This window comes from Mobula birostris, chromosome 3, assembly GCF_030028105.1.
Source record: "Mobula birostris isolate sMobBir1 chromosome 3, sMobBir1.hap1, whole genome shotgun sequence".
Lineage (NCBI taxonomy): Eukaryota > Metazoa > Chordata > Chondrichthyes > Myliobatiformes > Myliobatidae > Mobula > Mobula birostris.
In genome coordinates, this window is record NC_092372.1 from 118,244,899 (window position 1) to 118,257,666 (window position 12,768).

At 39.6% G+C, this 12,768-nt stretch overlaps 1 protein-coding gene across 5 annotated transcripts in view; it reads right to left on the reverse strand.

The window, feature by feature from the left end:
- LOC140195238 (bile acid receptor-like) overlaps nucleotides 1-12,768 on the reverse strand; it is a 129,369-nt gene that overhangs the window by 5,205 nt on the left and 111,396 nt on the right. For 3 of the 5 annotated variants that reach the window (XM_072253251.1, XM_072253252.1, XM_072253250.1), the window contains 2 exons: nucleotides 12,100-12,228; nucleotides 4,363-4,476 (listed from right to left, as the gene is read on the reverse strand). In XM_072253251.1, the coding sequence (XP_072109352.1) occupies nucleotides 4,363-4,476; nucleotides 12,100-12,228 (243 nt within the window). Of the gene's footprint in view, nucleotides 1-4,362; nucleotides 4,477-4,985; nucleotides 5,120-12,099; nucleotides 12,229-12,768 lie in introns of those variants that run through there. The other 2 variants (XM_072253255.1, XM_072253254.1) reach the window with 2 other exon arrangements.

A 12,768-nucleotide genomic window follows, 5' to 3' on the forward strand; every position in this document is an offset into this window, starting at 1 on the left:
ATCGGTCACGAAAAGGAGTTTGTAAGGGGAATCAAATACATCAGTTCCCATTTTTATTTGAATAATATTTCTACTTTTTAAGTAGCAGATGTGGCAAATCAAAGAAAGTGAACGGAAGAAATTAGGTGGTGTGAGAAAGAGTTATAATACACGAAGAATTCATGGTGCCAGGAATGACTATGTAAATAAGAAATGGAAGGGGATCAAGCAAAGAACCTTGGAAGGCCTCTACATAGCATTTATTATCAATAGTTTATAGATATTAAGTAAGCCAAGAAACCTGGGTTGTTTGGCCACAGTTAGCATGTAGCCTTAAAAACTTGATGGGATTATTCCATGTGCTCCAGTTTCCTCCCATGTCTCAAAGATATCCTGATAAATTAATAAGCCATTGGAGGTTAAACAAAAATAAAGTGGAGATAATGGGCTTTTTTGAGGGAGAATAAGTAACACAGGAGAAGGAAATAAGGAGAGGGGAAGTGGAACTAATGGTATTGATTTCGTGGAAGCCACAATGCATATGATGGGCCAAATGGCCTCCTAGTGTGCAAATAAGGAAATGCATGGGTTTGTGTAGGCAAATAATTTATATTAAAATTCAACCATAATTATATTGAATAATGAAGCTGGTACAAGAAGTCAAATGGCCTACTCCTGCTTCTACATAGTTCTGATGAGTAAATCACTGCAGTTGATTCTCTGGTTACAACTAGGGAAGTGAAACTGCCCTAAACATTGGGACAATGGAGGAGCAACATTTGGTGAAGACAGTCTGTTGCCTGTTTGAAGATTTGGGGTCAAGAGGGTAAGGAAGGAGAGTTAATATGGCCATAGTCATATAAAATTCTATTTGCAATGTTGAGATGCTGCAACTTCATCAGCAGACCAATCAGTGAGGATTTATAACAATATCACTTTCTCACCGATCATTAACACACTTCAAGGCTATGTGCTTAGCTCCCTTCTTTACTCCTTATACACACATGATTGCAAGGGCAAAACACAGCTGCAATGCCACCTTCAAGTTCACCAACAACACCACAATTGTTAGACAAATTGCAGGTGGTGGTGAGTCAGCATACCAGAGTGAAATTGGGCACTTTGTTGAGTAGTGCCGCAAGAACGGCCACTTCACAACGTCAGCAAGACTAAGGAGCTAACTTTTGACTTCAGGAGGGTGAGCATGTGACTGACTGGGGGTATTAGCAGTGGAGAGAGTCAGTAGCTTTCAATTCCTAGGTGTTAACATATTGGATGACTTCTCCTTGACCCAGCACATGGATTCAATTTTAAGGAGGTGTGCAGTATCTTTATTTTCTTAAGAGGTTAAAGAGGTTCAGCTTTGTCACCAAACATTTAACAAGCTTTTCCAGATGTACTGTTGACAGTATCCTAACTGGTTGCATCATAGTCTGAATGCGCAGGAACATAAAAAAGCTGCAGAGACTAGTGGACTCTCATGGGCACATACCTCCCCGATGTTGGTACCATACACAGGAAGTACAGCCTTAAAAAAGTATCAACCATCATCAAAAATCCCCACTATCCAGGCATGCCATCTTTTCACAGCTAGGCATTGGGCAGGAAGTACAGAAGCCCAAAGCCTCACACCACCAAATTCATGAATAGCTACTAACTAGCAAAACCCTAATCACTGCAGTTTAACAACATTTCATTGCACTAAAATAGACATATTGTTTCGTTCTCATTGTATTCTTGCAAAAATTCTGTATTTTTAATTTATGTATTTCTTGTGATGCTATAAGTTTTTCATTGCACCTGTACATACATATTCTAATGTATACGACAATAAATTTGACCTTGTTGTGTGCTATTTTAATGTAGCTGGAGGATGCAAACACAATTGAAAGTGAGATATAGAATTGTAAGAAAGTTTAGGAACATTTGGAAAGCAACAGCAAAGTCAAAGTCTTTGGAGATGAAAGATATGTTGTTATGGGGTCGCTTTTTGCAGAGAGCAGAAGAATTTTCATAAACAGAGAATATAAAGAAGAGAAAACTATTACCACCATCAAATATCATAATAAGTAGATCGTTGCCACAAATGTTTTAGCTTTCAGAGAGCAGCAGCTGGTATTCGTACCAATTACAGCTCATCCTACGCAGCGTTTGTTCCACCTTATTTCACCAGCATTTGCCTTTCAGCATCATTCCTTGTCATTTAATCACTCCTGCCTACTATCTCGTCACCAAACTTTCCATTGTGCTCTGACAATGAAGGTTGACTGCTTTCCTGACGTAAGGAGCGATTTTGCAGTAAAGATAGAAATTTACTATTGTTTTTAATCCATCAGTATTTGGTCAATTGAGGAGAAAGGTATTTGAAGATCAAGGCCTCAAACCAGGTGCAAAACTCATGGTTTTCTAGGAATATTTTATTTATATATTCTGATTCTGACTAGACAGACAAGGAGTGATTTGGGGATGTGCTTAAAGCACAGTATGTAGGCTAATATCACTGTTCTTGCACTTCCTGATCTGAAGATTCTTTAAATCATTTGTAGCATTAAATCCAGGAATAGAGGATCACCTCTTTAGCTACTAATAGCTGCATCTCTTTGATCTGCAGGCTTATCATCACTCCATTAAAAGGAAAATAATTGCTCATTTTTTCCCCTTACTGTATCCAGTGTGATATCCTGAAATGCTTCAGTGAGTTTAACAGTTATCTTGCCACACCTGCTGTCTGTGTTTCTTCTCTGTTCTTCATTCAGGTCCAGAACCCACGAACAGAATGCTTGTGCTGTCTCTCAGAATCGTAGGTCTAAAACTGTGTCAAGGGCATTGTCATGACACTCAGCCTAACTGGTGAGAAACATAAAAGTGATGTGTTAACACCACAACAAACATATAAATGCAATGAAGAAAACTTCAGGTCTTCCAACTGTTTCCATAGTAGATGCCTTCTCACTGGTTCTTCACTCAACCCTGGAACGTCTGGACAGCAAAACTGCGTACATCGGGATGTTCTTTATTGACTACACCAATGCATTCAATTCCGTCATCCCCTCAAAACTAATCAATAAGCTCCAAGACCATGACCTCATTACCTCCTTAGGCAATTGGATCCTCAATTTCCTCATTTTCAGATCCCAGTCAGTTGGGATTGGCAACATCTCCTCCACAATCTCCGTCAGCACCACCAGTCTATGTGCTTAGCCCCCTGTTCTACTCACTTTACACTTATTACTGTGTGGCTAAGCGCAGCTCCAATGCCATATTCAAGTTTGCTGATGACATTAATGTGTAGGGCAAATCAAAGGTGGTAATGAATCGGCATGTGGGAGGGAGATCAAAAATCTAAGGGGTGCCATAACAACCTCTTTATCAATGTCAGTAAGACCAAGCAGCTGATTAATGATTTCAGGAGAAGGAAACCAGAGGTCCATGAGCCAGTCCTCATCAGAGAATCAGAGGTGGAGAGAACCAACAACTTTAAATTCCTCTCAGTTATTATTTCAGAGGACCTGTCCTGGATCCAGCACATAAGTGCACTTATGAAGAAAGCACAGCAGCACCTCCACTTCCTTAGGAGTTTGCAAAGATTTGGGATGACATCAAAAACTGACAAACTTCTGTATGTGTACTGGAGGGTATATTGATTCACTGCACCACAGTCTGGTATGGAAACACCAATGCTCTTGAACAGAAAATCCTAGAAAAAGTAGTGGATACAGCAGGTAAAGCCCTCCCCGACATTGAGCCCATCTACATGAAATGCTGTCACAGGAAAGAAGCATCCATTATCAGGGACACCCACCCCCAGGTTCAGGAACAGTTATTACTCCTCAAACATCAGACTCTTGAACCGAACGGGATAACTTCACTTGCCTGATCATTGAAATGTTCCTACAACCTATGGAGTCACTTTCAACGACTCTTCATTTCATGTTCTTGATATTTATTGCTTATTTATTATTATCATTTTATTTCTTTTTGTATCTTTTGCACACTGGTTGAACACCCAAGTTGGTCAGTCTTTCATTGATTCTGTTATGGTTATTATTTCATTATGGATTTCTTGAGTATGCTCACAAGGAAATTAATCTGAGGGTGTAAATGGTGACACACATGTATTTTGATAATAAATTTAATTTGAACTTTGAATTTTTTTTTAACTTTGGTACCCTCATCTGGTCTGCAAGGAGTTTAAACTGCAGCCCTGTCTTATCCATTTCAATTGCAGTGGCATTAGGGGAAAATTAGCAAATGGGAAGTCTTTTTATCAACTGTACTATTAATTCCCAATTAACATTCTCAACATTTTTACCTTAGCTTGATTAGAACTCATGCTGAATTATATTTGGCCTACCTAATTAGTGAATGTCTTTTTTTTTTTACCTGAGAAAAGAATTGTGGTTGCAGAAAGTAAGGCATATTCTGTATCTGTCACATTCAGCTCCCCCATGCTTCTGTAGAAATCGAACAATGGTGTTATAAATTCTTCAGCTATACCTGGTTACATAGAGGAGCAACATTAATATTTCCAAATTCTCTTCAACACAAATACACACATGATTCATGATAATTTAAAGCATGATGGGATTCTCACAAAAGATTTAGATGGATAAAGATGAATTAAAAGAAACCAAGCAGAATAAACCAAGATGTCTAAATTGGAACTCAGGGCAATATAATGTCATAAATTTGCTTTTAACATGAAGCAGACTGGTATGTACAGCATTATGAATTTTCTTTTCAAAAGCAATACATTAAAAATTGAATCAAACTTAGAAGTCTTCAGTTTATTTAGAATTAGCCCGTATGTCATGTCATTATTTTATTCAGATACTCAATCAGAATAAATGAAAGTATTTTAAATAAATGAGATAAAGTGGAACTATTTTTCCTTTGCTTTACCTATTGATCCTCCAGAATCATTCCAGAATCTAGTGATTCTTGAAAGTTCAAAAATTAAATATTAGTAAAACATTATGACTTCTGCAGTTCATTATTTTGTGCATGTTTTTATTGAATGAGTAAGTAAGGACACTGGTATTAAATTACAGAGGCTTTTATTGCTCCAGCTCCAGTCATGATGCTAGTAAATTTGCAATGGTGGAATGGGTAGCTGAGAAATCCAAGGAGAGCATCTCTGCTGTAAAAGGAAAATGCAGTGATTCAAAATATATACTATATATTTTCACCATATCCTCTATGTTGCATAGTTAATGAGAGAATGAATCACATGTAGATAAGACCACAAGACATAGAGCTAGAACATTCAGCCTATTGAGTTTGCTTCGCAATTCCATCATGGCTGATTTATTATCTCTCTCATATTTTATTATCTTTCTCATTCTTTATTCTATTACTATTTATTATTTATGGTGCAACTGTAACGAAAACCAATTTCCCCCGGGATCAATAAAGTATGACTATGACTATTCCCACTCTTTGCTTCCTGTCAGTCAGCCAATTTTCTGTTCATTCTAGTACCTTTCTGTAATACTATGGGTTTGTATCTTGTTAAGCAGCCTCATGTGCGGCACCCTGTCAAAGGCCTTCTGAAAATCAAAGTAAACAACATTCGCTGACTCTCCTTTGTCTATCCTACCTGTTACTTCCTCAAAGAATTCCAACTGATTTGTTAAGCAAAATTTGGCCATGCGCCTCCAAGTTCCACATAATTTCATCCTTAATAATGGATTCCAACATCTTCCCAACCACTGAAGTTAGGCTAACTGGTTTATAATTTCTTTTAATCTGCCTCCCTACTTTCTTAAAGAGCAGAGCGATGTTTGCAATTTTCCAATCTTCCAGAACCATTCCAGAATCTCGGGGTTCTTGATTGGACACACATCAAAAGTTACAGGGAGAAGGCCAAGGAATGGGTTTGAGGAGGGGAAAAAAGGATCAGCCAAGGTTGAATAGTAGAGCAGACTTGATGGGTCAAATACCTTAATCCTGCTTCTATGTCTTATGTTCGTATGGATTCTTGAAAGATAATTACTAATGCCGCTGTAATCCCTTCAGCTAGGGATGTAGTCCATCTGGTCTAGGTTTATCTACCTTCAGAACTTTCAGCATCCCAAGTAATAGGAACCACACTCACTTCTGCCTTATGACACTCTCGAATTTCTTACATACAGCTAGTGTCTTCCACAGTGAAGACTGATGCAAAATACTTATTAAGTTTGTCCACCATTTCTTTGTTTCCCATTACTACCTCTTCAATGTCATTTTTCAGTGGTCCAATATCAACTCTTGTCTCTCTCACTCTTTACATATCTGGAAAAAGCTTTTGGTATCCTCTTTTATAATATTGGCTAACTTACCTTAATATTTAATCTTTTCTCTCCTTATGGCTTTTAGTTGCCTTCCTTTGGTTTCTAAGTGCTTCCAAATCCTCTAGCTTCCCACTATTTTTTGCTATATTATACTATCTTTTCCTTTTATGTTGTCTTTGTCAACCATATTTGTCTAATTCTCCTTTTAGAATACTACATTTTTGAAATGTGAAGGGCAGATCGTGTCTAACAAGCCTGATAGAGTTCTTTGAGGAGGTGACCAGGCATATAGATGAGGGTAGTGCAGTGGATGTGATCTATATGGATTTTAGTAAGGCATTTGACAAGATTCCACAGGGTAGGCTTATTCAGAAAGTTAGAAGGCATGGGATCCAGGGAAGTTTGGCCAGGTGGATTCAGAATTGGCTTGCCTGCAGAAGGCAGAGGGTGGTGGTGGAGGGAGTACATTCAGATTGGAGGATTGTGACTAGTGGTGTCCCACAAGGATCTGTTCTGGGACCTCTACTTTTCCTGATTTTTATTAACGACCTGGATGTGGGGGTAGAAGGGTGGGTTGGCAAGTTTGCAGACGACACAAAGGTTGGTGGTGTTGTAGATAGTGTAGAGGATTGTCAAAGATTGCAGAGAGACATTGATAGGATGCAGAAGTGGGCTGAGAAGTGGCAGATGGAGTTCAACCCGGAGAAGTGTGAGGTGGTACACTTTGGAAGGACAAACTCCAAGGCAGAGTACAAAGGATACTTGGTAGTGTGGAGGAGCAGAGGGATCTCGGGGTACATGTCCACAGATCTCTGAAAATTGCCTCACAGGTGGATAGGGTAGTTAAGAAAGCTTATCGGGTGTTAGCTTTCATAAGTCGAGGGATAGAGTTTAAGAGTCGCGATGTAATGATGCAGCTCTATAAAACTCTGGTTAGGCCACACGTGGAGTATTGTGTCCAGTTCTGGTCACCTCACTATAGGAAGGATGTGGAAGCATTGGAAAGGGTACAGAGGAGATATACCAGGATGCTGCCTGGTTTAGAAAGTACGCATTATGATCAGAGATTAAGGGAGCTAGGGCTTTACTCTTTGGAGAGAAGGAGGATGAGAGGAGACATGATAGAGGTGTACAAGATAATAAGAGGAATAGATAGAGTGGATAGCCAGCGCCTCTTCCCCAGGGCACCACTGCTCAATACAAGAGGACATGGCTTTAAGGTAAGGGGTGGGAAGTTCAAGGGGGATATTAGAGGAAGGTTTTTCACTCAGAGAGTGGTTGGTGCGTGGAATGCACTGCCTGAGTCAGTGGTGGAGTGAGATACACTAGTGAAGTTTAAGAGACTACTAGACAGGTATATGGAGGAATCTAAGATGGGGGCTTATATGGGAGGCAGGGTTTGAGAGTCGGCACAACATTGTGGGCCGAAGGGCCTGTACTGTGCTGTACTATTCTATGTTCTATGTTCTAAATGCATCTTCTGAATTGCCCCCAGAAACTCCAGCTGTTGCTGTTCTGCCATTATCTTTGCTAGTGACCCCTTCCATTAACTTTGGCCAATTCCTCTTATGCCTCTGTAATTCCCTTTACTCCACTGTAATACTAAGACTTCATCTTCTTTCTCTCAAACTGTAGGGTGAACTCCATCATATGATGATTACTGCCTCCTAAAGCAGTAATCCTTAAGCTCCTTAATCATATCTGGTTCATTGTACAACATTCAATCCAGAATTGCCTTTCCCCTAGTGGGCTCAACCACAATCTGTACTGAAAAGCCATCTTGTAGGCATTCTACAAATCCCTTTCTTGGGATCCAGCACCATCTTACCTGCATATTAAAATTCACCATGACTGTTGTAACATTGCCCTTTTTACATGACTTTTCTATCTCCCATCGTAATTTATATTTCACATCCTGGCTACTGTTCAGAGGCTTGTATATACAGTGCCTTATAAAAAGATACTGCCCCCAATCCTTTGTTCACATAAATAAGTATTGTACTTTATACTTTATTGTCGCCAAACAATTGGTACGAGAACGTACAATCATCATAGTGATATTTGATTCTGCGCTTCGCACTCCCTGGATTACAAATATTAAATATTAAAAATATTTAAAATAGTTAAAATTAGTAAATATTAAAAATTTAAATTATAAATCATAAATAGAAAATAGAAAAATAGGAAGTAAGGTATGCAAAAAAACCGAGAGGCAGGTCCGGATATTTGGAGGGTACGGCCCAGATCCGGGTCAGGATCCGTTCAGCAGTCTTAACACAGTTGGAAAGAAGCTGTTCCCAAATCTGGCCGTACGAGTCTTCAAGCTCCTGAACCTTCTCCCAGAGGGAAGAGGGACGAAAAGTCTGTTGTCTGGGTGGGTCGTGTCCTTGATTATCCTGGCAGCACTGTTCCCACAGCGTGCGGTGTAAAGTGAGTCCACGGATGGAAGATCGGTTTGTGTGATGTGCTACGCCATGTTCACGATCTTCTGGAGCTTCTTTCGGTCTTGGACAGTACAACTTCCATACCAGGTTGTGAAGCACCTTAGAAGAGTGCTTTCTACAGTTCATCTATAAAAATTAGTGAGGGTTTCAGGGGACAGGCCAAATTTCTTTAGTTTTCTCAGGAAGTAAAGCTGCTGGTGGGCCTTCTTGCAGTGAACTCTGCTTGGTTGGACCAAGTCAGGTCATTTGTGATATTGACCCTGAGGAACTTAAAGCTTTTGACCTGTTCCACTTGCGCACCACCGACGTAAATTGGGTCGCGTGGTCCGCTACTCCTTCTGAAGTCAACAACCAATTCCTTCGTCTTGCTGACGTTGAGGGATAGGCTATTGTCTTCACACCATGCCACCAGGTTCTTAATTTCCTCTCTGTACTCAAACTCATCATTACCCGAGATACGGCCTACAATTGTTGTGTCATCAGCAAACTTGAGTTTGATGGAAACTTGGCTACACAATCATGGGTGTACAGTGAATACAGCAGGGAGCTGAGTACACAGCCTTGTGGGGCACCGGTGCTCAGAGTGATTATAGAGGAGAGCTTGTCCCCTATTTTTACAGCCTGGGTCCTGTCTGTGAGGAAGTTGAAGATCCAGCTGCAGATCTGAGTGCTAAGGCCCAGGTTCCGGAGCTTAGGAATCAGTTTATTTGGAATGATGGTATTAAAGGCAGAGCTGTAGTCAATTACAACTGGGAATTTTAATCAATTTAACTGAGAATTTTTATTTGTGAGCCACATGCTCTTTTTTTCATAGTAGAGCCCCAAAAACAGGGGAAACATAAAGCATATGAAACTAAAAATTCAAAAACTGAAATGTCAGCAGTTCAGAAGTATTCTTCCCCCTTTGCTCAGTACAGCCAGCAGCCTTTTTGGAGAAGTCTCTATTAGCTTTGCACAACAACATGATTAAGGAAAGTTTGCCCATTCCTCCTTGGAAAATTGCTCAAGCTGTGCCAGGTTAGTTGGGGAACGGTGGTGGACAGCAATCTTAATGTCTTGCCAGAGATGTTTGATTGTGTTAAGGTCAGGAATCTGTCACGCAAGGACTTCAATTTTATTCATTTGAAGCTACTCCTTATTTCTCTGGCAGTGTGCTTTCAGTCTTAGTCCCGCTGAAACATGAACTTCCTCCACAGTTTAAGCTTTCTGTCAGAGGCTAGCAGGATTTCTGTTTTTAGCAGCATTCATCTTTCCATCAATCCTGACCAGATTTCCAGTCCCTGCTGCTCAAAACATTCCCATTGTATGATGCTACCTCCATCATTCTTCACTGTAACGATGGTGTTAGCTGGCTGATGCGCAGTATTAGATTTACATCATACGTATTGCTTAGTGACAAGGTCAAAAAGTTCTACTTTAGTCTTATCCTTCTTCCTTCTTCCACATCTTTACAGTGGCACTATGCAAAGTCTTTGGGAGCAAGGATATGCCTTTTTTTTTAAGCCAGGGCTGCATATTTGGCACTTTTCCATAAATATTCTTTTTGTGCAAGGCCTTAGAGATTGTGGAACCATGAACTTCATTTCCAGTTCCAGCCACTGACTTCTGCAGCTCACTCGGGGTGACTGTGGCATCACAGTAACTTCTCTTACAAGGGCCATTCTTCTCCAGTGACTGAGTTTGGAAGGGCGGCCTGACCTGAACAGTGTGTCTGTTGTTTCATATTTTTCCTTTTTTTTCCACGATGGACTGCACTGAGCTCCAAGGTATATTCAGTGCCTCTCAGATGGTCTAGTACCCTTTCCCAGATTTGTGCTTCTTTATTATCATTTCCCTGACTTGCCTTAAATGCTCTTTTGTCTTCATTTTGGTTTGTTCTGTTGAAAATCTACCATACTGTTGAACCTTATATCGACAGAGGAGAATTTATTCTTATGAATTCATTGGAAACAGACAATCCTCCAATTTTCTACGCCAACAAATACTGATGAATATTAAACATTAACAAATAAGGTAATATATTGCTCCCGAGGAAAGTTAGCATAGTAATTACATGGGGATGCATACTTTTTCAGGCTCGCAATTATGGTTTTTAATTTTTAGTAAATTGTTGACAGGTTTTGAAATTTTTCTGTTGATTTAACATGATGCATAATGTTTTGTAGATTAGCTCAAAAAATCTTACTACAATGTATTAAACTTAGAAAATGAGACAGTAAAATATGAAAAATGTTGTGGGAGTTGAGCACTTTTTTTTAAAAGGCACTGTAACTCCCATCCAGATCTTTTTACCCTTGCAGTTTCTTAACTGTACCCACAACAATTTTACATCTTCTGATACGATGTCACCTGTTCTTAAGGATTTGATTTCATTTTTTTTTACCAACAGAACCACCCACCCCCTCTGCTTACCTGCCTGCCCTTTTGATACAATGTGTATCCTTGGATATGAAGTTCCTGACTCTGATCTTCTTTCAGCCGTGACTCAGTGATGCACACAACATCAAACCTACCAATCTAACTGAAAAACAAGAACATCTCCTTGTTCCGTATACTGTGTGACTTCATATATAACACCTTTAGTCCTGTCTTCATTCTTTTCAATCTTGCCTGCGTGCTACACTTCAACTCATCCCACTGACTGCAACTTTGCTCTATTATCTGCCTGTCCTTCCTTACAGTCTCACCATACACCAACAATCCCATCCTCTGCCTATCACTCCAGTTGCCATCTCCCTGCCAAATTAGTTTCAACCCTTCCCAAAAGCTTTAGCAAACCTGCTCGCAAGGATATTGGTCTCCCTGATGTTCAGGTATAACCCGTCCTTTTTGTACAGGTCATATCTTTCCCAGAAGATACCCCAATGATCCAGAAATCTGAAACCCTGCTCCCTGTACCTGTTTCTCAGCCTCTCATTCATCTGTGTTATTATCCTATTCCTGCCCTGAATAGCACATGGCACTGGGAGAAATCCAAAGTCTACCATCTTGGAAGACCTGCTGTTCAGCCTATTCCCAAACTGATATACTCACTGTGCAGGACCTCTTCTACCTATCTCATTGGTACCTCTGGCTGCTCACCTTCCTTCTTGGGAATATTCTGCAGCCACTCTGAGATATTCTTGAGACTAGCACCTGGGAGGCACACACACCATCCTAGCATATTTTTCACAGCCACAGAATAGAAAGGTATATGGATAACAGAGCTAAGACTACACAGAATTACTGCTCCTAGTATATGACATATGGACTAAATCTAATGATCTGAGGAAATTAAAAATGCAGTTAAAATAAAAAAAACCCACAACATTCTAGATGCATTCAACAAGAAAGTGAAATTTGAACGTGCAATAATCGCCTTTGTCTCAATATTGCATCATCTGTTATATTCAGGCAGATAGTACCTAATGTGCGATTTGGAACTATAATTGAAATCTCATCCAAATTAGATTGCTCCATCATAACAGCTGGAATATGCTCTTCAAAGCATTGGCTGGGACAACACCCAGGGAGTGTGGAATAGTGATCAGTGTCTGTGGAACGAACAAAAGAATAATTTGCAATAAAGAGTTTTCAACATCTATTGCTCAGACATACACCAAAGGCTAGAACATCCATAATAAATATTCAGTAGTTACAATTTGATTTTATTTTTGTATGTTAACAAATAATAAATTTCAATGCAAACACAACAAGTCATAATTGAGGGAAATAAAATGATTTTTCTAATTTGTTTAATTTAATGCATTACATAATACAGAAAATAATGGATTTCTAGTTTAAAGAAATCATTTCACCATTTTGGATAGCAGCCAAGTTCAGAGTAGTGAGTAATATGGACAGATAGGTTGAAGGAACATGATGTGGACACAAAACTGTGGCCCATGGGAATATTTCTACCTAAAGTGCAGGGTGAATTCCAGAAAAGAAACTTGTCAGAAAGATCTGAAGCTTCATTAATGTTGTCTCAGAGTTAATTAGCTGAAGCTCTTCCTCCTTATGAAGCATTAGGGAGGGTGAATTTAATAGTATATTTTTTCCAGAAGACAGGCAAACCCCTTAAATTATTAACT